At 42.2% G+C, this 27,949-nt stretch overlaps 1 protein-coding gene across 1 annotated transcript in view; it reads left to right on the forward strand.

Moving 5' to 3' along the window:
* Positions 1-27,949, forward strand: part of FAM227A (family with sequence similarity 227 member A) — a 450,054-nt gene that overhangs the window by 183,732 nt on the left and 238,373 nt on the right. Inside the window, exons 7-8 of the mRNA XM_069652969.1 lie at positions 6,015-6,113; positions 7,436-7,540. Of these exons, the coding sequence (XP_069509070.1) occupies positions 6,015-6,113; positions 7,436-7,540 (204 nt within the window). The remainder of the gene's footprint in view (positions 1-6,014; positions 6,114-7,435; positions 7,541-27,949) is intronic.

Raw genomic sequence — 27,949 nt, forward strand, 5'->3', positions numbered from 1 at the left:
GACATTGGTGTATAGTGATATCGTCGACATGTGTTTTGGTCCAAATGGAGCCAATTCTTATGCAGCTATTGTTAGTTGTGGACCATGATCAGGATGAGCCTATTTTGCTAAATTAATGTTTTACCATGGAATTTTATGAAGTCACATAGTTTAATGGTGATCTCATTTTCTATGTATCCTTTCAGGGGTTTCTGTTTCAATAAATGCAATGCAAAAGATATGCCTAACAGTCTCCCAATCTGCTACCGTATGATTGGAGCCTTCCTTGGCATTCCAAAATGAATATGGAGAAAATTTCTGTACCTCACCTACGTGGTTGCAGTGATGTGTTGGCTTAGAAGCTTTAACATTTAACTTGCCTTGCTGAGGGCAATTAGTGTTTTGGAGTCTTGACACTATTATATATTTGTGCACATAGAAGGACTGTTGCAATTTCGTCTGTGTGTGTGATGCCAACGGGAAAGAGATGATGGAACCCATTGTGCCATTGCACAACCTATTGTGCCCTGGTTGACCTTAAAATCCCCTCTCCTGCTTCTTGTCGATTAAGCAAGGGGCCAGTTTCCCTGACAAGCTGGGAGGTCTTGAGTGGCCTGTAGGGCATGGACAGAGCCAGTCACATGCTTAGAGTTACCTACATTTTGTAAATAACTGGTTCCATCCTGCTCTTTGCATCTAATGAGAGGTGTACCCAACTTTGGGCTCTCCTATATTTAATGCAACAACTACAACAGAGGTGAATGGCTCTATGGAGACCTAGGTCTGTTTCCTTGACACAGGGCTATCTTTGTTAAGTCCTTTTGGCACAAAGTTGTTGGGTACATCTAACAGTGTTCTCTATCAGCTGTTTAACTTTCGGCGATGCCAACTTGGAAGGGTTATTTCTGTGCTGAGAGTCAATTCAGACTTATTTGTATTCATCAGAATTTATAAAGTGCTTTCGCCAAAGCGGTGCACATTGGGATCTAAGTAAACGGTACATGATACATGTGAAAATGTCAAAAACAATTAATGAAAGGGAGTCAAATAAACAAAGGGATACATATTAGAAAGAGTAGACATAATATGGGTTTTCAGGCGGAAGATGTGAAGAGACTTTGAGGATCACATGAGTGAAAGAAGAGCGTTCAAATGTGTAGGGGGTAAAAGTGAGAAAACGAAAATGGGAAGGAGCACAGGGAGGACTGGGAACAGAACGGGTGTAAATATTGCGAGCAAGAAGGAGACTATATAGAGAGATCAGAGAAGAAAGATATAGTGGAGCAAGACCCTGTTATGTTATATTATAGGTACCTATGTAGCATGACAATCACCAACATCCTGGCACTTAAAGTAGGCAAAAAAAGGAGCGAATAGCCAGTTTAGAACAAAAGAGTTTTCAACGAGCGACAGAAAGTCAGATGATGTTCAATGGAACACAGAAAGGGTGGTAATTAATTCCAGAGACGAGCCCTAGCCACCAAAAAAGAGCAACCACCCAGTCTGACCCATTTAAACCGGGGGACCACAATCAATGAAGCATCAGCGGACTGGAGTGAGTGTGTCGGAATATGATGAGCAAACTTGTCTTGCAGATATTCAGGTCCCCACCGATAGCCAGATGTACCAAGCAAAGAGCTTTAAAATGTATACGTTTAGTAATGGGCTGCCAGTGAAGTCTACAGAAAATAGGAGAAATGTGAGCTCAAAACGGAGTAGCACTAGCAACTCTTGCAGCAGAATTTTGCAAGATCTGGAGACGAATTAGCAAATAAGCAGGCTTAGATAAATAGAGTTACAGTAATCCAGCATGCCAGACATAGATGAAGAAACTACTGGAAGGTGAAGGTGAGCAGGTAGAAAAGGAAGAATTTTACGTAAAAGCCTACATTTGAAATAGCGCCCTCTGACACACAGAACTAACTTGTGCTTCAGCGGACAAAGAGGCTGAGAATCTAAATCAAGATCTTTCACCGTATCAGCGGGTTTCGGAAGTGGTCCGAGGGAGTGGGGGCCGGAAGGCTGATATCCAGAGCGAGGCTGAAGGAGGCCCAACTAACAAGACCTCAGTCTTGTCTCCATTTAGGCACAGCCAATTGTCACCCATCCAAATATTAATCACATGTAAACAGGAGTGACAACGGCCAGCAGTATCTTCGTGGGCGAGGTCAAGTTGCATACGAATATGCGTATCGTCCGCATAAACAAAAACACCAAAAGACTGAATAAGAAAAAACAAGGGTTGGATGTACACATTAGAAAAATAAAGGAGAAAAGGCCGAACCCGTGTGGAACACCACAAGAAATAGAGGTGGGAGCAGATAAATAAGGGGGCAAAGAAAGAGTTTGAGACCGGTCAGAAAGAAACAAAGAGAACCAGCTTAAAACAGTACTCGATATCCCAGAAGAAACCAGCCTGGAAAGAAATATAGAGTGATCAACTATGTCAAAAGCGGCTGATGGGTCTAAAAGAATCAGCACGCCGACTCCACCTTGATCTGCAATCGTGGTTAAATCGTCCATAGCTGCAACTAAAACAGACCCGGTCCCACAGCCAGGTTGAAAACCTGATTAAAAAGAGCTGAAAAAATGAGTTCTCAAGAGTCAAAGAAAGAAGATTGGTAACCAGGATTCCAGAAGTTTCATCAGAAATGATAAAAGTGGGATAGGTCAAATATTATCTGGGATTGAGGGATCCAAAGAAGGTATTTTCAGAAGAGGGTTCACAAGTGCATGCTTAAGAGTAGAATGGATCAGACCAGATGAGCAATAGTGGTTTACTGCCTCATTGCCCAGAGACGAAATATCAGGCATAATAGTCTTCAGAGCAAACAATGTTTTTTTGTTTTTCCTTTTATGCACTGCATTTAAGATGTCAGACAAGTTAAATACTGGCAAAGTGGGTCAGGAGTCCAAAGGTGTAGCAGGAGCCAGTAAGCCAGAGGGGGTAGACGACTGCAGGTCAAAGTAAACAATCTTTAAGCAAATAGTTTCGATCTTCTCGACAAAAAAACAAGGAAAGATTGTTACACAGTGTCGGAGAAAGTGAAATCGAGCTAGCCAAGGAGGAGTCAGAAATCAAGGTCTTCCCGATCTTCGGCTGATTAATTGCTGACATAATATGATTAGCGTAAAAAAAGTGCTTAGCTTCTATAATGGCCGGATAGCCTGCGGTGGCCCTTCGCAGAGAAAGTCTAACAGCTGAACAGTAAGACAGGCCCCATTTACGTTCTGCCTGTTTACGTGCCTGCCAAAAAGAGGACTACTACGGGATAGACCACAGTTTGGGCAGGCTCTTATGAATCCTAGAAGCTTTGAGTGGGGCAAGAGAATCAGCTGTAAACAAGAAAGTGGCAGAGAGTGAAGAGGGATTGACCATCAAGGTTGACCTACAAGTAATTTGATAAGCGCAGAGGTATTGGACGAGGGGACAGACCGCCAACTCCGACAGTTGTATACAGGAATTACAGGAATCGGTAAGATAGATATAAGAGCAGAAGAGATAGAAGAGTGCTATCCATCTCTTTACTCTTCTTCCATAGAGTTATAAACAAAATGAAGATGGGTAAGGTGGGAAGCATGGAGACCAAACAGAAGTGCAGAGCACTAATCAAGGTGGGCAAAATATGGGAAGTAATAAGAAGTCTAGTAGCTTGAATTGGTGGAAAAAGTTTGTACATGACTAATATTTAAATGATACACTTGGCATGTCCAAGCAGTATTAGAAATATATTTGAAAAAAGAAAGAGAACAATCAAAGATGACTCCAAGATTTCGAGCAGATAAGGAAAGGGAGTAGAGTAGGTGGAAAGGAAAGAGGAGGAGGAGGGGGTAGAGGAAGAGTGGTGGCTGGGAAAAGGAGAACTTCAGTTTTTGCAGGGGTGAGGGGAAGGAAGTGAGAATGTATCCAGGACTGGGAAAGGACAGAGGCAGTTAGAGACAATAGTGCAAAGGGTATCGGCGAAAGAGGAAAAGGAGACAAAGTACAGAGCCTTGGGGGACACCATATACAAGTGGACAAATATAAGAAATATGGCCTGCCCATGGAACCTTGTGGAATCGATCAGAAAGATAGGAGCTTAACCATTGGAGGACTGACCCAGACCAACCCAAAGAGAAAGTGTGGGTAGAAGTCGAGGGTGATCGACAGTATCAAAGACTGCAGATGGGTCTAGGTGAAAGCTTAGTGTGGCAAGCAGAAAGAAAGGACTTGTATATATGAAGAGCAGTCTCAATAGAATGAGGGGGACGAATGCCAGGAGAAGAGACTGCAAATGCAGAAAAGAAGAGAATGTTAAGTAAATAACACACTCTAAAAGTTTACAAAGGGAAGGAAGAAGAGATCTGGTGAAAATTCAAACCAGGGCTTTCAGGATAGGAATACACATACTTGAAAGAAGAGGGAAAGGAAGATAAAGACAGATTGAGATATTATTAAGATTAGTAAAATAAGGAATATATTGGTGGTAAATAGAGGAGATGGGATATAGAGGGGGGCCGTTCGATGAGCGCAAACTGTGAAGAAGGCAGTGTCAGAATCTGTAAGAGGTAAAAACAGAACAGTGAAAAAGAAGGGGAAAGAAGTAATGCAGAACAGTGTGGTGAGGTTGTACAAAAGGAGGACTGCAGCGAGGATACTATAGAGGTAAAATAGTTAGCAAATTCTAAAGAGGGGAGAGGGGGAAGATAGAGAAGGATTGGGGTGGGGTGAAAGAATACTATTGAGGGGTTGGAATAGACGACAATGGTGGTGAAAGAGAGTGATGTTTAGATCAGAGAAGTAAAGCTTTTTTGCAAAAAAAAAGGAAGGAGTCCTATGGAGAAAGGAAAACACAGTAAGATCTGTATGGGTTTGAGTTATCGTCCTCCAATATTCTGCTTTGTGAAGAGCGGTTTTAAGAGTGAGAAGTGTAGAGGATAACCAGTGTATGGGGGAGGGGGGGTTTGAGAGAGGGAGTTAGTATGAGAAGGAAAAGGAATGTTTATTGTATAAAGAAGACAAATGAAGCGTTGATGCAACTCGATCAGAGGATGGAGAGGTAAAGATGTCAAAGAGGGAAGAGACTGAAAGAGAGAAGAGAAAAGAAAGGAGAAACAACAGAAGGAGAATGAATAATGGTAGGTTTAAGTTTGAAGCCACCAAGGAGGAAAAGGTTAGAGGAGAGGGGTAGAAGGACTCAAGAGAAAAGCGTCTAAGTCATCATAGAAATTGAGAAGAAAACCAGGTGGTCTGTGGAGTGTAGGAAATGCTGGAGCCAAGTGCGCGGAAAAGGAAGTAAAATGATATTCAAATGAAGAGTAGTCTGGGAGATTGGGTGGAGGGGGAGACAGAGTACAAGAGGAATTGTAGAGGATGCCAACTCCTCCACCCGTGCCAGTAAGATGAGAGATATGAGGAGAAATTGTGATAGAAAAAAAGAAAAGCAGGAGTAGTGATAGGAGAGAGCCAGTTCTCAGTAACACAGAGAAATTGTAGATTATGTCTTAGAAAAAGGTCGAGAACTGATTAGGACTTGTTACATATGGAGCCAACATTCCATAGTCCAATTGAAACTAGAGATGGTGCGGAAGAGGAAATAGATGGAAATTAGTAGATTATTTTCAAGAACAAGCAGAGGAGGTGGGGAGAAAAACATTTTGAGGAAAGGTTAGTAGGAAACTGAGAAGTTATCTTATAAAGTCAGAAGAGGTCACAAGATCCAGTAAACAGGATGGAAAGAGAAGCAGTGTTAAAGTGGTGGCAATAAAGTACCTTGTAATAGAGGACAGATGGAGAGGCAGAGATAATGGGGCAGACAATTGGGGAAAAAGGCAACAATAGAATAAAAGAGCATAGAGATGGAACAAGAGAAGGTGTTTAGTAATGCTTTAACATGCACACGCAGGTGAAAGTAAGCACCCTTGAAAGAGATGACTTTGTGATTCCTGATTTTGCATTATTTATATATATTATTTGTCCCTTATCGCACTTCCTCTTCCCTTTCTTTCTTGCCCCCCCTCCTCTCTTCGCTCTTCTTCCCATTTGCCCCTTGCAGTTTTGCTCCCCAAGGGACATTTACCAGTTTCTCAGCAAACCAACTGTCCACGACATTGTGGTTGACAGCTTCTGGTGGATCTTTCTCCACAAATACCAGGTGAGAGTGAGGAGACAGTCTTCCTGTGCTAGGGTCTATGTGTATGGATTTGATGCTCAGGATTGCCTGTCTGAAGGTGGTATGTGGAAAGGTGAGCTTCCCATAGCTTTTTATCAACGGGCGGCGATCTTCCTTCTTGACTGATGATCACACACAGTGGTTCCTTGCATAGAGGAATACTATGGCTCCAAGTGTGAAGGCGAGATGCTCTCTTCTGCTGTGTGAGGGTGAAAGACCCTGTGTCCCTGTCTAAGGGTAAGCTCCTCCAGTGACCTTTGTCAGAGTGCACTGGTAGGGCACCACGCATGAGAACGGGACACTAGGGATCTATGTGTAAAGTTGAGAAGCTCTGGTTCCTTGCAAAAGGGTGAGAGGATGGGGTTCCCTGTCTAAGGGTGTTATTTTATGTCTCAATTTGCAAGATGATGGATGTCTCCATGTGAGAGCAAGGCACATATGTGTCCTTGAGAGGGTGTGCTAATGTCTCACTGTTTGGGCACAAACCTTGGCTTCCGTGTGTTGGTGTGATGTTTGGTTTCCCTGAATGCACATCTATATCTAGAAGAAGGAGAGGGGGTTTTCCTGGCTATCTTGCTTTTGTACTTCAAAGAAAATGTTCTTCCACGCGGTTTGCATCGTTATTTTGTCGCTTTTATTTGTGAAAATGGTTAGTTCTTCTTGAATTTGGAGTACACATTACAGTACATCCGGGGCTCTTATATCCCCATGTTGTCAGCCGACACGTGTTTCGACCCTTGGGTCTTTATCAAGGCTATTGGTTCAGTTGTGGTGCCCCCTGTGGGGTCCTGGTAGAGTGTGGGGTCCACGGACAGAACAGGACGCCTGTCACGGAACTCCAGGGCCCAACAGGAGCCACTGTATATACAGGACAAGCGATCCATATCACTCTACCAGGACCCCACAGGGGGCACCAGACTGAACCAATAGTCTTGCTAAAGACCCACGGGTCGAAACACTTGTCGGCTGACAACATGCGGATATAAGAGCCCCGGATGTACTGTAATGTGTACTACAAATTCAAGAAGAACTAACCATTTTCACAAATAAAAGCGACAAAATAACTCAGCAAACCGCGTGGAAGAACATTTTCTTTGAAGTACAAAAGCAAGATAGCGAGGAACACCCCCCTCCTCCTTCTACTTAACAAATGAGGCTTTTGGCTAAACCTCAAACAGTTACCTGTGATCTTGCGACTTATTAGCCCTATCCCAATGTACCATGAACAACAGAGCTCAGCAAGGTAATTTCCAACTCTAGAGCCAACCCATATCTCACTTCTATATCTACCTTCTTTCCTGCAGCCAGACCCAGACAGCCAGGCCCTTCTATTTGATAGAATTGCAGAAAAGTATGTGGACCTCCTTCACCAGTGCAACAACGGGAACCGCTGGAACGCCTTCATGACGGTGAGTCCAATTCCATGAACAGTTCAAGGGATTTTGATAAATGTGTATTCATTTAGTGCATCTACACACTTAAGTAGTGTCTCTACTCAGTTCTCCTATGCTCATGTTTGAGGGCTCCCTTTAGTGATCCTATACACATAGAGGCTTTTTCCTAAAATGTATGATGTGTCAACAGTGCTTCTGTATGCATCTAAGTGGTCGTTTCAGTGTGCGTATGCACACCGAAGTATCATCCTCTTTATATTGAGAATTCAATAATGGACAATGCAAAAACATCCAAATATCATCCATATGGAGGTGTGGTATGGCCACCTCTCTGGAGCGGTCCAGTCCACTGCTTTTGAAGCTGGACCAGGGGGCCCTAATGTTCTGGACACTTAGGTTTACATCAGTTACTACAGGTATGATTTTACCCCCTTCTTCAGCCGCCTGTGCTCCAGTGATGCAATCTAACACTGAGGCTGAGCTCTCCCGCTTCTCCCGCTTGCCCTGTCTGCCCTGGCCGCAGTGAGACTCTGTGAGGACTGGGAGCTTCCAGCTGTCTCCGCACCTGGGTGTGGAATATGTCTGCGGAGCAAAGGATGTGTTGACGCCAAGCTGAGATCTGCTTAGGACCCTGTGTTGGATTGTTCCTGCATGTGGAAGAGAACGAGATTGGGGTTTTGTCAATAAGGGGGCCCGAGAGAATTGTCACAAGTACACTTAACTATGCATTTACAAAGAACTGCAGACGGGAAAGTTCTCTGCTTAATTGTCCTTCTGAATGTGGAAGCTATCGCGATTCTGAACTGATGAACATGCTTGGCTTGTGGGAGCTTGGAGGATGCGAGCATTCACTTTTGGCGTCTTTCCCGTAATGCCCCAGTGCTCTGTGCTAAATACGAGATGGTGCATAAACACAAGGATAGTCAGACTTCGTAAATCTCTGGAGTAAATCGAGAGAGGAACATTCTCATGACATAGCTTCTACTCACATTTCCTCTAACTTCAGTCATTCCGTTATGGAGATGCTTTGTAAAAAATACGAACAGATGGATACAAATATCTGACAAACTCAACAGGGCAGTTCAGAAAGTGAAAAATAGGATGATGGCAGTAGAGCATTCCACCACAATGCTTCAAATATCTTTGGAGCTATGATGGATATGGTGGCAGATTTACATCTTCCCTGATGTATGTGATTTCACCAATAGAAGGGGATGACTATCTGAAACAATTAAAATAGCATTTGGGAAGAAGCATCCTCCTCCATGTATAACTCAATGGCAAAAACAGAGAATATTTGTTTGCTAGAATCCTGAGGAGGCAAAGCAGCTGCTTGATTCTTTGGAAAAGGACACTGGATGATGGTGAGAGATATTTGGAAACCCCCTCTGAGGGTTTGGCTTCACCTTTGGGTTTGGCCGTTGAGGGCTCGGCAGAAATGTATTTACTTGACAAGTTTTAGTTGACCTCTTTAGCAGCTTCTCCGTTAAGTGTAATTTGTTAGATGGAGTGATATATTGCAGTTATTCTGTTGAGGCTTATTGGCCACGACCTCTTGGCCAGTTTTAATCTTGGGTTTAGGCCTTCCACTCTGGCTGGTACCTTAGGGTTTCCCTTTCTAAGGTTAAAGTTGATTATATGCTGTATTTTGACCGAAATTATGTTTTCGGTTTCATTTCGTACCTGCTGGTTTCATGACATGTGTTCTCTTCTTTGCTTTATACAATGCTAATAAAGATATATTCTAAAAAAAAAAAATAATCTGTACAAAATTGAGAAATCCCACATAATCCCAAAATGGCCACCAACCCAATTGGTACATCTAGTTAGCAAAAAGGGGAAACAATGCTTCTTTATCATTAATATCGAATCTCCTCCACTGAAAATCGAACACAAACATTATATTGAAGCCCAGGTCAGAACTAGGAGCAAAAGCAACGCTAAACCAAGGCAATTGAATTGATATTTTATTTGTATCGCGCTCGCACACAAGTGTTGAATTCCAGTAAAAGTGGGATTGACTCTACTTAATAATTTAAAATTCCCAGTCTCTGGGGCTGGTAAATGCGCTAATGATATTTGGAAAAAAAAGTTCAAAGTAGGACTCCCATGATGGACAAAGGTCTTGTGAGATCCAGCGGCTACACACAAAATCTGTTCTAGTGTCATAAGTCCCCACAATTATTGGACCCAAAGTATGATAGGCGATATCTCAACTGTCTTCCACCATGAGTAGGGCTGTAAGTGTCACGGTGGATAATATTTAGCTGTCATTATTGAAAATGTTCGACTTTGTGTTTCCTCCCACTCCTTAAATAATTACTGCAGGGTTGTATGGCACTGGAATTCCCATAATTTCCCCTACTGAATCGAAAATCTCTCTCCAAAATGCCTTTAGCTTCGGAAAGACCACCAGACATGCACTGGTCTCCAGTGAGGTCTCACCGTCTCCAGAATTTGTCAGAGTGTAGGATAGGTAGCTTGTATCATGGCAGGTGTGAGATGCCAGTTCTCCATAATTTGTAACTGCCCTTCATTGTGGTATATAGATTTGTTAAAGGACATCCTTTCCCATTTTATAGTAAAGCCACATCTAGAACATTCTTCTTCTGATGTTTTCAAATTGTATACAAGGCCATAATGAGGTGTTTAGTGCCCTCATAAGTTTGAAGTAAATTCTCAATGTCAGTTAATTCCCTGCATGCCAACATTTTGATGGATGGGAGAGTTAACCAGTGCCTCAGCTGCTAGTAAAGGTTTCGTTATGTAATGTAATTTGTCATTTGTATAGTGCCTTTAACCCATTGGAATGGCCTCAAAGCACTATAGGGGAACGCCCTCAGGGGACTGTAGTCCAAGGTTTGGGAAAATTGATCAGAGGAGTTTAGATTGCGTGTGTGCAGTTACAATGAACTCTCTTTTCCATTGATTCAAAGATTTAAATATGCCACCTGAGAATGTACCCCCTATTACTGTCAAACTCAGCTGTAGCCGGCTGTATATCCATTATGTCCAAGTCCACCTCCCCTTCCTCCTCACCTGTTTCTTCAGAGGAGATTCCGCGTTGACGGGTCTTTCTTTTGGTCTTCTTCTTTTTTGTGAAGAGAAATGGTCTTCCGCGGTAGGAAGCCACCCTGATTCCCTGATAAACAGGGAAGCCGGGGACCCCTCCTCCGCAGAGGACACAAGAAGAGGAAAAAAAGCAACAGCTTAAAAAAAACCTCTTCTAGCGGATCTGTAGCAGCGAAATACAGGTAGGCAGGATTTGTTCCGGTTCTGATGGTCAATGGGATGGATGGAGTGGTAAGGTGTTCAGGATGGAATGACCCGAGAGGTGTGGATGCAGCTGATAGTTCGCTGGAGATGAGGGAGCCTGGAGAGTGTAGCAGACGGGCGAATCCAGATCAGCAGAGTGGAGGAAACAAGCCGTAAGGTAGGCGCCCGGACTTGCACAATGCAGCGCGGCCCGAGGAGTGGGAACGCTGTAACGAAGACAGTGAACTAGGAAATGGAGAGAAGAGGGAAACGCGAGAGAAGAAAGGTAAGAAGAAGGACCAGGAACACATGGGAGGGAGAGAAGAGAGGAGACGGTGGAGCGAGCGGAAAAGGAATGCAGCAGCAGAGTACACAGAGAGCGGGGAAGAGCGAGAAGGGCTCAATTCCTGGGGGGAAAGCAAGTGGTAACGGCAGCAGAGAGCGGAGCGGAGCACAGCTTCAAACCGGAAGGCAAATAGGAAAACAAGACAGAGCAAAAAAGACTAGACCGCTAACCAGGAAGCAAGAAGGCTGAAACGGAACCTTCTAATGGCAGCGCCAGCGCCAAGCATTCCAAAGACGCCAGTGGGACCTGCGGGCTGGCGGAGGCGTGACAATTACTAGTAAAAAAAGCCTGTTGTTGCCAACAGGTGACCCAAGTGCACTCCAACAGGACATACAGTCTCCATATAATTTCATGAATTAGATGAAATATATACTTCAATTCTTGGTAACATGTTTTACTCGGAAATATTCAATGCTACAAAAGCTTTTAACAGATTCATCAGTGATTTATTATGTGTTTGTAAGCACACCTACAATTCATGTGAAAAATGCAAAACAAATCTGTTGCTTGCCTCTGTCTTACAAAACATTTCACAAATCCAAAGCGAAGTAAGCATCTCTTCTCATTATCATAAAGCAAAAAATGTTCATAATTATAATGTGTTTAGACAGTCAACTTTAGTAAGACATTGTTGCTGACGCGTTTCGGATACATAAAATCCATCTTCAGGGTTTTAGAGTTGACTCTTTCACAAAAAATAATTGCATTTACATATTCCTCTGCATGCCTATAGTAAATAACACATCACGGTGTTACTACCTAGGTACTTTTACTCTATAACAACTCCATACTATATTCACCAACTTTTACCATACACTGTTAATGAATAATAGCCTCAAGTGTTGGTAGTTGATGAGGGTATTTGACCTGTAAAATAAAGTTTAAAGCATGTTTGTTAACGGTTTCTCTCCCCATGCTAGGTTAAAAGGTCTAGCATTCAATAGGCACAAGTTAGAAAGGTAACTGCTCCTGTGACACTTACCCTGTGGTCTCAGAACAAGGGCCCACTGGCAAGATTTAATATATATAGACTCTGGGGTATCTCTGATTGGTCTTCTGTCTCCCTGAAAATAAAAGTAGACAGGACCGCGTTACAACCCGTGGTGCTCATGCGTGTGTAAATACATGTGTCGAATCACACGTGTACTGGTCATCAAACACACAAGCATTTCTGCCGGTTCGTACACTTTCAACATAGCAGTCGCAGTAGCGGCCGTAACCACCTGATTCCAAGCGAATCTATGACTAAGTGATCGCAGTAGCAGCCGTGTTCCTTAGATCCAACAAGGATCATAATCATAATTGCGCATAATCCACTCGTCCTGGTAAATCAAGGCGTGAGCGAAGGACCATGATGCTCAAAACGCATCAGTGGCCTCTTTATTTTGAACAATGGAGAGTATGACAGTGTACTATCTTCGGGATAACTTGGTCGCAGGATGTGAGGCAATGGTCCGGGTAACCGGTCTGGTGCCTCACTCCCATGTGTATGCTGTATGTGGCCATGGCAACCCCACGCATGCACAGAGCACGCGCATCGGGCGGCGGCCATCTTTCTGTGGAAAAATGTATGCTGATGTTTGTACGTGTAGCTAATGACAACGGGGAAATCTTAAGTTCCACGGAATGGATAAATGGCTAAAGTCAAAGGTACAATATATTCGTGGGCTGGATCGGACCATTGCTCTCTCAGGTCACAGAGGTTATGTGGGCCCAAAACGTGCTCATGGACCAGTCAGTATGTGTGTATAAATATCAAGTGCCTTCGGTGTATACATCCGTGGGGCCTGACAGAAATTCTGAATGCCTTATGGGATAATCCGATCACACTCTTCATGACCTGATGCATAGTAGGTAGTCATTTAAGTAAAAACCAATCCCTTTTAGGCAGGCGCCTCTCTGGCTCCCCGCCCGCTCACACTCTTCTGGGTCTAATGCATGCTGACAGTGTGGCTTTAGCCATTCTCTCCAGGTGCATATCTCTTGCGGACATAACCAGCTCACACTCTGAGGGGCCTGATGCACAGTTTGCATACCTGTGAGGTAGTCAGTATCAGTAAATACCCATATTTCTTTGGACCTACACCTCTTTGGCTACCCGCCCGCTCACACTTTACTAGATCTGGTACACAATGGCAGTAGGATATGTACTAAACTGCATTTTATACAAAGCACATAAGATCCCATTCATTGTTCATCCCCGTGGGGTTAAGGAATCCAGTGTGTCAATCCACACAATTTCCCTTTGGAGCAATTTTTTGTGGAGGTCACCGCCCATATTTCCTACTGATACCTGTTCTAGAATTACAACCTTCAGTTGTTCTATTTTGTGTCTCGCTTCTATAAAGTGTGTGGCTACTGGTGATTTTAAGCTTCTCATCCGTATATTTGACTTGTGTTCCATCCATCGCACTTTCGCCTTGCGCATAGTCATCCCCACTTAGTACAAACCACTTGGGCATCTCAAGGCAAGAATGTCATAGTTCAAAGACTTTCCCATACTATGGGTGTGTATTCTTGTTCCCTTTAATAATGTTGCCACAGTGTTGTCTATTGCAGCATGGTTGAGTCCCTCTTTGCTGTGCTTCAGGCATTCTCTTGGAAGACAATTTCCGCTCTCACTAGTGTGTTCCTTAATGCTCAGCTTTTCCTGTAGGCAAAGGTCAGAGGTTCTGGAAAGAGCCTGTGTAGAGTGGGGTCCATCTGCATCAGGGTCCAGTTCTTTTCACTATTTTTTTTTATCTTTTGCCTTTGCGTAGAGTAAGTTGTAACATAACCAGAGGTAAGCAACCCTTAGGTGGTTTAGGTGTAAGCAATGTCTCCCTGGGCATCCTTTCCACCTTCTCCACTATATCCTTGATGAGGTCGGAATTTTATCACCTCCTGAAATGTCTTCTGTAATGTAGCCGCCTGTTTCTTGTACTATTCTGTGTTGGATATATTTCTTCGATATCTGAGAAACGGTCTCAGAAATACCCAGTCTATTTTGAGTTTGGGATGAAAGCTAGTTACTAATAAGCTGTTTCTGTCGGTTGATTTTGTGAATATCCTGGTGTTCAGGCCATTCCCCTCATGGTATATTTCTACATCTGTAAAATGGATGCTAGTATCACTGGCCTCTGTCGTGAATCGTATCCGAGGATGCATGTTGTTCATCATTTTAAAGAACTGCTGTAGTTTTTCCACTGGTCCCGTCCAAACTCCAAATGCATCATCTATGTACCTTACAAAGATGGAAAGATGTTGCATCCATCTGGCTGATTTTAAGACATGTTCGGTTTCCAAGTGTAGCATGTAAGTGTTGGCATAGCTGGGTGCCATCGCTGCCCCCATACTAGTCCCCAATAGTTGCAAGTAGTATTTCTCATCAAACTTTAAGAAATTATTCATCAACACCAGTTTCAATAGTGCAAGGACAAATACTGTGCCTCCCGTACAGGCTTCTGCTCCTCCCAGTAGGAGCCATTCTATGGCTTCCAGGCCAGCTTCATGTACTATATTGGTGTATAGGGATGTCACTCAATTTGCATAGACAATGCATAGTGTCCCTTATGTATGTTGGGCTCTCTTGAATCAAGGGTTGTACCACCTTATCTAAATATTTGGACAGAGGTTCTAATAAACTGCTCATGGCGGCAATAATCGGTCGTCGAGGAGGATTCTTCAGACTTTTATGGATCTTTGGCAAGATATCGAAAATTGTCATAACCGGATGTGAGACTTCTAGAAACTTCATAGTGCACTCCGATATAACTTCTCTGTTCTCGGCTTCATCAAGAACCTCTTTTATGAGAGCCTGCACTTTCTCCGTTGGATCAAATTGGATCTCCTGGTATGTTTCTTGGTCCTTTAATTGACGTTCTGATTCCTTCAGGTAGTCACAGTTATCCATGAGGACCAGGGCCCCGCCCTTATCGGCTGGTTTAAAGATGATCTCCTGGTTGTCAAGAAGTCCCCCCAAAATCTCACGTTCCCTATTCGTGAAATTCCCATGTTTTTGGGATGGAAGGAAATCTTCTTGAATCCATCAAGCACCCTTCTCTCAAACGCTGTCAGGATCATGTTTTGTACTGGTGGGTGAAAAGTACTTTTAGGAGACAGTTCTAAGAATTCTGGCATTTCTTCACTGTCAGATTGTTCCTTCATGATGTATCCCCCATTAACCAGCATCCTCCTCTCTCCCTTTTACCAAAGGTGGGGCCCGCAAGGCCAGAGTGAAACTGAGGTTACAGTGGATCAAGGCAAAAGAGGATGGGCAAGAAGTGTATCTAGTGGACAGGTGGTTCCAGATGCTAGCAAAGCAATAATATATATATATCTTTTTTATTAAGCATTTTAGCGTAAATTAATACATAACTTTTTGCTTGGACGTTACAGATTTCCTTTATGTAGGTTTCCTGCCTAGCCGAACACAAGTATGGACGAGGGATAACCATTGTCTTTATTCCATTTCCCTTATTCATTGATTATCTGTCCAAAATCCTTTCCAAACAATGTATTCAGCTCAGGTTTGTCTGTTATCCAGGTCCCTGCCATGTTTGTTATTCTTGTTAGCATATTTTCTAGATATATGCCAAGTCCTCTTGCAGTTTTCCTATTCAGTTTATCATATAGGTTTTGCCACCATTTGTCAGAGTCTTGACCGCATGTTGCGGCCAAAATATTCTAGAGGTATTTCTCTCTTTGCCCATTTAATTCACTGCAGAACATTAGAGGATGTTGTAAAGATTCTTCATTTTTTTTGCATAGTCTACGGCTGTCAGATTTTTCCAGACAATATTTCTTTAGGATCTGTCGAGTTCGTAGTACGTTTAGCCTGAAGCAAAGAATCAGGTCCCTGTGCTTCTGATTGGCGCTCTTCCTTAAGTAACTAGGAAGCTGGTTGGCGAGGTTCACTAGAGTTTTTCACAAAGTGTGAGATTTTGAGGTTGACTGACTTGTTTCTGATTGGGCACAATCTATTGATAGCAAGAGGGTTTTGACTCTTTTTGGATGGTCCTATAGAGTTTCAGCTCGAGTACAAAGATTTTCCAGTATCTTAATACACTCATCTCTCCACATTTTAAGGGGACAGAAGTCTGGAGACTTGTCTTCATGTTTCAGTATTTTGTATTGCACAGGGAATTCCATTAGTTCTGTTTTTCTGTACGTTGAAAGTGCTTTCCAAATCACTTGTATGTGGATTGAATGTAAGCCAAGTTTGTGGCGGATTACACCTATTGGGACTGAGTTTGCTAGATTCAACAGTCTCCTCCAGTATCTAGCCTCTAATTTGTTCCATACTTCCCATGACATTCCTAAACATGTGTTGCTCGCATATGATATTACTGGGATCACTCTGTATTTATAGAAGTCTACTACGGGTTATAATGAGAATTTCCCATATCTTTTCTTCACAAGTAGAGCTTGAGCCATCAGCTGGTCCATTTTAAGTTCCAAAGCTGAGATCCACGTTTTTTCTCCGCTATCGTCACTTATCATGGCGCCTAGATATTTTGGGCTCTTCTTCACTTTAAATCGCTGTCTGTTGTAGTGTCCATGTGCATTTTTTTAGATGGTTCTTATGCCCTTTTTCCTAAATGAGAATTTCTGTTTTATCAGCGTTTATTTGTTTTTTATTTTCATCCACGTAATGTTGTAGGGCATTCAATTTATGTTGTAGACCTCTCTCAGTCAAGTCAAGAAGTATTAGATCATCTGCATATAATAGATGCCCCAAGACCTTTACGCTCATTCATGGGTGGCAGGCTCTCGCCGGTTCTATCCATTCTTTGATGTTGGATATATAGAAGTTATACAGGATTGCTGCTAATGGGCAGCCCTATTTTAGGCCTCTTTGTGTTGGCAGAGAGTTGCTCAGAGACCCTTGTAGGTCTAATCTAATCTGTACACTTGTGTTGGAGTACAAGGCAATGATGACTTTGAGTAGATTTTGAGGGCATCCTTTTTTCTTCAGCTTGTACCACAGAATTTCTCGATCGACCCTATCGAAGGCGGAGGCCATGTCCACACATGCTAAGTATAGTTTGTTATTCTCTTTCAATGTTTTCATTTTTAATAGATTGAATGTTAACAAGTGTAACCCACAGTCTACCTTCTTAACAAAACCTGTCTGTCTTGGATCACGGTTTTCACTCTTTGTTAACCATTCATTTAATCTTTTAAGTAAGATGCCAGCATACAGTTTTCCGAGCACATCTAGGAGGGATATTGGGCGGTAGTCTCCTGGATTCATTTGGTCTCCCTTTTTATACACTGGGATTACTACTGCTTTCCCCCAAGAGTCTGGTATTTGCATCCTCATTCCAATTCTCCTAAAAAGGTCATCGCAGGGGTTAGCCCATAGTATAGGGTTTTGTTTTAGTATGAAATTTGTAAGACCATCCGGTCCCGGAGCTCGGGACTTACTAGCTTTCTTAATTAAATCCAATATTTCATTTTTTGTGAAGTTTATTTCCCACGATTTCATCTTTTGCGGGGTCTTTGTTTTTTCTGCTCCTCCCTGTTTTGGTTATAGATTTCTCTAAAGTGATCCAACCATTGATTTTCATCTATAGGATTTATTTGTTCATTTCCTGTAGTTGCTTGTTTGTTTATTAAAGACAGAAAGCTTTTGCGTTTTCGTTTTCTAGGGTCATCATCATATGTTCTGGGATCTGTTGGTATAATTGAGCTCTGTGGGCTTTGGTCCAATTGTGAAAAAACGTGCTTTCAAGAGCTTACTCGCTTGTTCCATTGTGTCACTCTTTAACTTTTTTAGGACACGTAGGTCTTTCGCTAGTTGTTTTTTCTTAGTTGCTATTTTTAGGTCGAAATGATGTATGTGAGCCTTTTTTCCCGGTGTTCTTGGCCATTTTCTCGTAATAGTGTAAGGCAAGATTCATATTCTACCCACATGGATGGTGTCGCTATCCAGAGCTCTATTGCTGTTTTTAACTGAGGGATCCACTTGTTTGTTATCTTCAGACGGTTCAGGCCGTTATTAACACTTACGTTAAATGGCCATTTTTGTCAAACCTTTATTTGGTTGTTCTCATTTCCAATGGCTAGTTCTGTATAAGTTAGAATTAGCTGTCCGTGGTCGCTTTTGATGGAATCTATTTTTAACGATTTGATGTTTTCGAAGGTGACCGTGTCTACAAAAAAATAATCGAGAGCTGCACTGGCATTATAGGCACTCCATGTTTGTTTTTCCACCTGGTTGGTCACCATCTACGTTACCATTTACTAAATTGAGGTCTCTGATTCCAATTTCATCCATCCACCTTGTTGATCGAGATTCTTTTTGTGGGTTCTTTTGCATTTTTTTCTTGGGGGTTTTGATTTCTAGAAAATCGATGTTTAAGTCTCAACAAAGGATGATTTGCAGATTTCTAAACTCAGCTCTAAGGTCGTTTATGCTCTTCATGACAAATTGTACGAAGGTTTCACCATCTTTCGCTCGACTGTTCCAATACACATTGAAAATTGCTTTTGTTTTTTTTGTCTTTGGTATTTGCTTTTCTGTCTTGGAAGATTAGTATTTGAATAAGGGATGAAGGCGCTAATAGACAAATCATTTTTTAGGTTAAGTTGTTTTTTACAATCGTCAAGAGTCCCACTGAAGGTCGGCCGGCTTTTCCTTTATAGGCTTTGTTCAGGTAGCAAGAATGACCGTCTATCACTGGTGTATTTAACAGCCAGCATTCCTGCAAACAAATGATTTCTGCTTTCATTAGCTCTGTGTTAATGTTGACAAGCAGATGTTTATAGCCTCTTGCGTTCCATTAGGCTATCCAAAATTCCTCTTGTGTCGACTTTATTTCGCTCTATTTTTTTCTTGAACTTTCCAAGCATGAAGCTAACCATTGCCAAGAGGAATTTTCGTCAATTTTGGAGTTTACCTCATTTGCTGACAGTTCTCTTGCTGACACTGCAGTGTTAGGGTTTCCTTTGACAAGTATGCGTAGTGCATTTGGTCCACGCAGAACTGTCGGAGAAAAACTAACCAGTCTGAGGTCTTCTTCTACTTCATGGTTATCTGATTTTTTCAATTTTTTCATGTCCTGATTTGTTTTTTTTTCTGATGCTCTATAGGCAGGAGAGTTCTTTTCGTTCTCGACTGTTGTAACATCAAATCCTAAGATTCTCAGTTCTTCCTCAACTGATAAAATCAGGTTAACGACCACCTTTGAGGACAAATGGACACATATAATGTCAGTTTCTCTCTCATTCTGGAAGGCTACTATTTGTATATCCTTTGGGTCTGTTATACGCAATTGTGGTATTGAGTGTAGTAATATCATCAAATTTGAGTGATTTAGAATTAGACCATCTTTGGCTTTTAAGATGCGTTCTATCTTTAACTTGTAGACTTCTGTGACATTGTTTTCCATTTCCCATTTGGTGGTTCTATGAGGACTCCCTTTTTCATGTAGGCTTTTAGGTCTGGATTTGCTTTGGCGTTCTGTTGTTTGAGAGACTTTATGTATGTAGTCTGCTCCAGAATTTCTTATCATTGCCAAGAGAAATTGTTGAGATTTTCTCTCATTTATTTGCTTACATTCCAAGAGTTCACATTTGTATTGTAAAGTTGCAAAGTGTACTTGGCTCTTTGGTTCAACAGAGAACTCTCTTTGCTCCTCTAGCTGACATATTTTGTGGAATCTCATCTTCGACCTCAATAAGACTATCGTCTTCATATGTGGACCGGTGCAGTAGAGAGTCATCTTCTTTCCTGGTTATCACGGAAATCTCATGCTTATTTTCCTGTACTTGTTTTGTAGATGTGATTTCATAACTTGTTGGCCTATTTTGTTCCTCGCTGCTTTGTGTCTGGCTGGTGTGCAAGGCTTGACTATTCAAATAAAGCCCATTTCCGATCGGTTTTAAGTAAGTTGCGGATAAATGTTCTTGTTACGCAATTTGACTTTACTTTACACAGTGGTAGGTTTTTTGTTTTTTTAGTTTGTATTACAAAAGATTTTTTCCTTGCTCCCATATCTTTTCCATTTTGTTCCACAGCAGGCTTTTCCGTCTCAAAGATGGTATACATAGCTTGCCTAGGTTTTAATCCAAACTTTTCCTCTAGTCTTCCTTTCTCTTGTATATTCATAGGTTCTGCAAGCACCATTGTGCTTGATGGTTGACATTGTTATCTTTGTTCATCATACGATTGATGGGTGTTTTAGTGGGTGCAGCTCTTTTGGAGGCCCCACCGTCTTCTGGGGGAGCGATTGCGCTATTCTTTGTGCCGGTAATTATTCTCACCAGTGTTTGCTCTTTCCTAAGGCCTTTGTCTTTCTCTGCAGTTGCTGGATTTAGCTGGACTCCCTTGTTCCAACTTTTATCAGTCATTTTGGTGCTGATTTTCATTGTTAGTGTTTTGCTCTTGGGTCTCAATTTGGGTTTTTCTTGTTACGTCAGCTCTTAATAAGTTTGTTATTTCATTTAGGCTATTTAATACAGCCTGTTTGTCTTGGCACGTACCCTCCATAAGGATGTAGGCTTCGATGTAGATTCATTCTGACTGCATAAGTGCAAGCAGTGTTGTTTGGTCCCGGTAGTTTTCGTGTAAGGCCTCGTATAATTTTAGGAAGGGGGCCAGCGTGATAGTTTTCATGGAGCCCACGGCAGCTTGTAGATTTGCAAAATGCTCTGTTATGTCAGGTGATTATTGTCTTTCTGCTCTTTTATTATGTCTTTGTTTTCTTCTTCCCTGTTTTTTTTTCCTGGGATCTCTTTTATTCTTCTTTCTCGGGGTGTAATTTTGTACTGAGTCTGAGCTTTCTTGTTCTTCCTCTACAGATAAAGCAGATTCCTCAACATCTTTGATTTGTTGTCCCCGGGCAGACGCTCTTGATACCTTTTTATTTGTCTCAGTTGAGCACTGTTGTTCTAATGAATCTTTTATTAAGTTGTCTTCCTCAGATGGCCCAATTTTTGTTTAAAAAAAAATAATTCTGGTTCTATTTGGGTTGTTGATTTATTTGGGTCAACGTCATCTATTTGCCACTTTTCTCTTCTGCATATTGGAGTCTAATTTTTGGATAGTTGAGCCTTCATTGGCATCCTTATTTCTTCTTCCTCTACCACTATGTTTGGGACCGGTACAATTTCTTTTCTTATTTCGTCTGTTTCGCCCACTGTAGTTTCTTTTTGTGACAGTAGGTCTTCTTTGTTTTTTTCCTCTAAGTTGTGTACTGTTGGTGTTAAAATTTCCACCACAGGATTGTCTATTATGTCACCTATCGTAAGTAGGTCACATTTGCCTGAGGCTGTCAATATTTATTTATCTGAGACCTCACGCCAAATGTTACTTTCTGCTTGCACTAAGGTCACTGCCTTATGTTTTTCAATAGACTTTCTAGAGTCTACCATAAATTTGTCCTTAAGCATGAAGTGCCATCTTATTGACTTCAGGTCCGGCATAGATTTGTTTCTCTGCTTTTGTCTGACTTCGTTCAATTTTAGATGTTGAGGTCCTGAGCCATTTGCTCGGGTGAACTTGGAAGCTCACTTTTTTTCATCTCTTTGAAATGATTCCAAGGCTTTGTCTGTTATAAGGCTATCTACTTCATTGTCACGTGTCTCCTTCCGTGAGGGCGATTCGTTGGGCTGGAATTTCTTAGTGGCACTATTGACAGTTTTAGAGTTTTTGCTGACTCTTTTAACTGCTGTCTGTTTGTTTCAATCTCCTCTGGATTGTTTGCATTTTTTCTTTGTTTGGTGGTATATGCAAGGGACTGTCTATAAAGTCACTAGCTGCATCAACATATGTTGGTGATTCTGTTGATGGTAAATCAGGCCCTTGTTGTTTTCCACTTTCATGCTCCTGTGCCAGACAATGCAAGTCGGCGGCTCTCGCCCGCCCCGTTGCGAGTTCCGACTCCAGTAGGGACCCTCTCGAGCCGCAACAGCTCTCCCCCTCCCCATTCCCCGCGACTCCATCGCCATCCGCATGCGTCCCACAGAGCTCCGCCATGCCCACAGCGGGAGCCAGTAGCAGCGCCCAAGCCAGAGGGCAGCCCCCGCCAACCTCACGGTAAGCTGTGTGATCGCTGATGGGGTCTGCACTCGGTGGGGGGCAGGGTGCGGGTTTGGCAGAGGGTATTATGTACCGCATGTCTTGATCCTTTATGGATGAAAAGACTGGTTGTGAACATTCCGTTTCCTGCGCTTCCTACGCTTCCGGTGCTTCCATCGCCTCGGCAAGATGTTGAAAATTCTGCAGCAAGGCTATGGCTTCCATGTCTTCTGTTACGCTGTTTTCCCCATTATTTCCATAAATAAAAATTGATGCGTTTGAGAGGTTCACGCTTTTCTTTGCACAGACCTTGGATTGTTCCGAGGTGGGGCCTCTTGCGTGATTGCTAGTGGACAGGTTGCAAAAACTCTCTCCTTCAGAGTCCACCGGGTTACATTTGGTGCGGCTACGGGTACGTGGGGCGGGGTTAGCTGGGGGATTAGAAAGAGTCCGTTCCATGATGATGATATGGCACCCACTATAGGCCTCCTGGACTCCCTGCACTTTTTCCGCAAAGTCACTACACTTGGATTGCAGTACTACGCAGGTAAGTTAATGATGAGAACTGAGGTCGGGAGGGTGGCTGACTGCGTGGGTCAAAGAAATATCCTGCAGTCAAAGGAATATCCTGCAGTACCCACGCGACAGCAGTTTCAGACTGTTATACTAATTGGCCAAAACTGTTGTGTAATTTACCTGTTTGTAGGCCTGAGGGTGGCAGCCCTGTCTACGTCTGTTTGCTTTACAGTAGCTTATCAGGGGCTTCCTGGGACTTCCAGGGACTCCAGAGACTCTGCACTGACTCTGCTTCGCGGGTCCGGGTGCTTAAGAGTCCTGGAACCTCTTTCATAGAATGGAGATGGAAGAGGTACTCCAGTTCAGCCATCAAAATCCAATGGGTAAAATACAGTGTCTACACTCCACACTGCTCCAGAGACTTGCACCGGCAATAATATTTGTGGCCCTGCTGATATACATATGTTTGGGGTCCTCAGCCCGATTTAACCATGACAAATGGAAAAGGACGAGTCTAATATTGCATAATGCATTCGGGACCAGATATTTTCAGAAGCATCCTGGGTCCATTTAAGGATTATTGTGAGCTGTGCAGCATCATAAGAGGCAAAATCTAGAAGGGACACACTCTGGATTTGGGTATCTTCAACACTTTCTTATTTGTCTTTTCCTTTCCCCTTTATGTCAAACGAAATAGATTTTTACCAAGGTAAGCAAAAATGGTTAGATGAAATGGAATTGGAAGGACCTGGAAGATGTAGAGAACACCTGGTCAAATGTTCAACTTGGTGGGACCATCTCCTGTGGCCGGGGGTTCAAGGACTGTCCCTTTCCCCAGGACCCAACCTTCACTATTGCATGTATGCAAGGTGATGAATTTGGTGTGGCCAACTGCTGCAGTGTCTTGAGTTGTTACTGTTCAGATAACACACTGAAAAAGAACAGAAACAATCTCACAGTGAAACCCAGACAGACAGGAGAGAAATAAACTCCTACAGCCCCATCAGAACCATAATAAGTGTGTGCGTGAAGTGGTGATGTTGGCTGAAAAAAGTGGATAGTGTTTTTTAAGCACAGTAGTTGTGACAGACTTAAAATGTTAATGTTCAGAAGTTACTTTTCACAAATTTTACTGTTATGCTGAAAAAGAGAAAACAAGTACTTCTGCCAATTAGCTGGGTACCCATATATGTAACTCTGCAGAGATTTATGTGTATCCTGCGTGCAAGTACATTCAAATTCTGATGGGACCATCTCTGCCTTCTTAATGCAGTCAATACAATTAATATAATGCAATTGGGTAATCTTATTTAAAATGGTGTGAAGCTACTGTTACTGTGATGCAGTGAAGCCGTTTGCACGAGGCAGCCTTTTTGCTGTATCGGCTTTGCTGGAAAAGCGCTTTGGAGCCCATGAGGATGGCTCGTTAGACAGCGCGAGTCCAGCTACGACATGTTATGTTGTTATTCCTGCCTCCTCCCATTCTAGCTACCCCACTGTGACAATCCGTGCTTATGGGATCCTTGGACTCCTGAGAAGACACAACAATGAGTGGAGAATGGGCCCAGATGCAATCATTACAGTGTGAAACACTCAAAACCTCACACTTACTGGGGGGACTTATCACATGCCAGTGTCACTCCAATGGTACTTTCTCCACTCATTGTTGTGTCAGTGGCATGCGATAAGTCATCTTAATAATTGTGACGTTTTGAGTGTCTTTCATTATAATGATTGCATCTGGGCTCAAGGCCCCCGGACACACCATTTGGCATTGTAATCTTCCAAAACAGCAGATGGGATCGAAATACAAACCCCCTTTGCTTTTGAACTGTTTAGTGTATTTCCATATTGTCTGCTTGTTAGCCATTAAAAATGGCTTCTGGGCTGGCCGCCCCTATCGTCAAACATTGTCTTTTACCTTCTGCAACCGCCTTTTCAATCGTTAAACAAAGACTTGACTGCAGCTACTAGAACCGTGTGAACCTAGACACTTGGCCTTGTACCACTGACTCTGGCACAGGCCTATTGACTCTGGCTAAATCTGTTACAACTGCCTTCTCTAGATTGCTTTTCATCAAGAAATGTGTTGGTGCACCTAAACTCTTGTAACCACCTTTTCCTTCCCCTTTATATATTGCTGAAGTGTCATTTTGCTCGGTTTTTCACCTAAGTATTGCTTATGCTAAAGTACTACCTTGCTTAACTTGTTCACTTTTCAATTGGGAAGTGTTGCTGGTGTGTTTAGGAGTCTAACCCTGTATAACTTGACCTTTGCCTCCCTCTGAAGGAAGACATTTTTAGAGTGCCATTTCTGCTTGGTTTATAGTATGCTGTGTTGCTCAGTTTTCACTCTTGCTCAAACTTGTCTACAATTTAAATAGGGAGTTGTGTATACTTTTCGTGACTGTTTTAACTTGCTTTAATGATAGTGATTTGTGTGTGGAACTAAGAGTGTGTAAAATAAATATACATATTCTTTTTTATACAAAGCTTTGGTCAGTGTTTCCTTGTTCCATAGTGCTATGGTCCTATTATGTAAACTCTGAATACTGCTCATCTCCCTCTTGAGATACATCTGGCTGATCAGCCACAGCTACCAACTAAATCTGTGTGGTACAGAATGATACCAAAGGGGATTTATTGCATATACCTGTAGTCCTAATCTTCTGTAGTGCTCCCTAAGGGAACTGCATATGATTCTGCCTAACAGGAGCAGAACTTCTTTTGTTTGTTATTTTTTAAAACCATCCTGTCCTTAGGGGACAAGAGACGTTTTGTAGAAAAGAGACTTAACCACTGAAGGTCCTGAGTTGTGTACCGGAACTGTTGTCTTGTGCTGGGGAAGCTCGAGAGTGTGCTGTGCTCAGGACTCCCGCCTTGTCCCGTGCTCAAAACGTGTGGAAGGGAGACCCACGGCTAACACATCCTGACTTATCATTTGTGAACACTTATTTCTTTCTTGCGAACCCTATTCCTCACTCATTTTGTATTTAGCGTAAGGATTGGCAATAGGTTTTTCTTAGTATAGGCCCTTTTACATGACACGACACCACTAGGACTGGCTTATTTTCATTTGATGGTCGTAGCTTGAATTAGAATTAGGTTTAGATTAGGCGTTTTTACAACCTACCTACACAGTTTAAGAAACACCCTTGAATTGTGATCACTTGTCTGTCTATTCTTGCTAGCATGCCTTCCTCACCGTCGGGACAGCATATACTGCGGTCCTTGCCATGTTTTGCAAATATGGTGATCTTCAATTCCACCATGCAGTTTTTTACAGAGCCAGTTGTTGCTAAATAATCGAACAGAGGTAAGAGTATAGGAACCAACTATGGTAGAAATGATTTGTAGAAAGCCCTGAAAAAACATCAGGCCCAGGACAGGTTAATCATTAATGACTTTATTGGATCTCTGCCAATTGCAGAATCCAGGGATTCTCTTTGAGCAGATGAAAGTGTCTGTGCTTTAACCTAAGCAAGATATGTCATTTGATCATCTTGTGATAGCTGTGCCTAATGACTTTGATGTGTTAGTAAACTTGCACCCCTCTAACCTTTGGGGCTAGAATCCGATCTGCTTTTTTTGATCCTGGCCACGGTAAAGAGCGAGCTTTTAGAATGTGTCATCACAACATTTTACAGTTCGGGATTAGTTCTAATAAGATGATTTTAGCATTCAGTTTCTCTTATACGGTGCTGCTCTGCTAATCCTGAAACTCACATGGCCACCTAAAAGGCATCACCTGTATTTACAAAGTTTGTGTCCTCTGGAAATTGACAGAATAATTCAGTAATTGTTAGTGATATTTCTTCTTTCAGGAGAGAATTCCTAATCCGCTCCCATGGGAACTTTCACCCACCACCCCTATTAGAAATCTGAAACAGAACCAGTAACAAAAATACAAGAGCATGGCCTGATAACGCTATATGGCCAAGACGAATCCACAACTTTACCAATCAGGGGAGTACAAATAAAAATATGATTGATTCTGGAGTGGGTGTGATTAATATTGGAGTATAAACTATAGTTAAGAATGCTGTCATCAAATGTTGCCAACATCCAACAAGCCACTGTGAGCCTGTGTAAGTTTTAAACATTTTGATGCTGCACTGCTGTGCCGTGACACAATTCATTGAGGTGGCACATTTGTGTCCAAGATCATGGTTTGATATGGAAAGATCATGATGTGAATTCAGGGTGTACAATCCTGCAATTGTTAAAAGGGAGCCACACCCATGACCCTTTAGTAGTACATATCTGCCTTCTGTTTGCAGTCCCTGGTCTTTTGTTTCAAAAGGATTTCCTGAATGAAAGGCCAAGGCAAAGTCACAAGTTTCCTTTTCCCTGAGGCTTTCATAAATTGAGGATATTTATTATGTTTGAACCGAGAATTCTCAGACCTCAATAGGCAAGTCTCCTGTAAACATAAGATGTCTGGCCTCCATCTCCCACACAGAATATAGAAATGGGTCACGCCTAATTTTTATCATAGACAAGACACCTACTCTTTATACAGGGGAATACTTCAGATTGAGCATAAAAAAATAGATTAGGTCACCCTGCCCTTTTATCACATAAATGTGCATCACAGTTTCTTAATTTCTTCAAAACTGAATTGAATCTAGTCACAACCCTCTTTCTTGACTTGTACTGATTCCATCTCCAACATAAAATGCCAACATACATTTCTTTTATAAGGGGAGTTTAATCCCTGCACATTAAGTGAAAGCAGCTTCACCAACTATCCTCAAGGCAAGCATGCTTATTAAGGAGAAGGTATCCTGCATCTACCACCATGCTTTCCAGACTTCATTTGGTTTGTTTAACACAATTGTCGGTTCTAACCAGAAAAAGAACTTGCTGCAAGCAAAGGACGCATGATGGACTTGGTAATTAACTGATTTTCACCTGAACATTGCCATCCCATGAAAGGCAAATGACATGACCCTAGAAAACGAAACTTATGAAACACAAGCGTGTATGTTTCTTGGCATTCAATGTTCCAACAAGTGCAAAGACACAGTTGTTAATGTGAAGGCATCATGAAGTACGACAGACAACAGACTTCAAGTTTAAACAAACAGTATTCATTTAACTGAAATGTGAGGATGGTTTAAGGCTTAACTTGCCATATGCTAAGGTGGGTTTTCCCTACCTGAATGAAACTAAGTAAAGTCTGTGTCAAAGAGTTCAACTTAAAACTCTATGCATGTCCAAAACCTATCCTTGTCCTCACAACTGTAATAAACCAATGTGTAGGGATGTCAAACTCAAAAGAAACAGTGTTCAACTCAAA

This window comes from Ambystoma mexicanum, chromosome 3q (genome assembly GCF_040938575.1).
Source record: "Ambystoma mexicanum isolate Mex_15411 chromosome 3q, UKY_AmexF1_1, whole genome shotgun sequence".
Classification (NCBI taxonomy): domain Eukaryota; kingdom Metazoa; phylum Chordata; class Amphibia; order Caudata; family Ambystomatidae; genus Ambystoma; species Ambystoma mexicanum.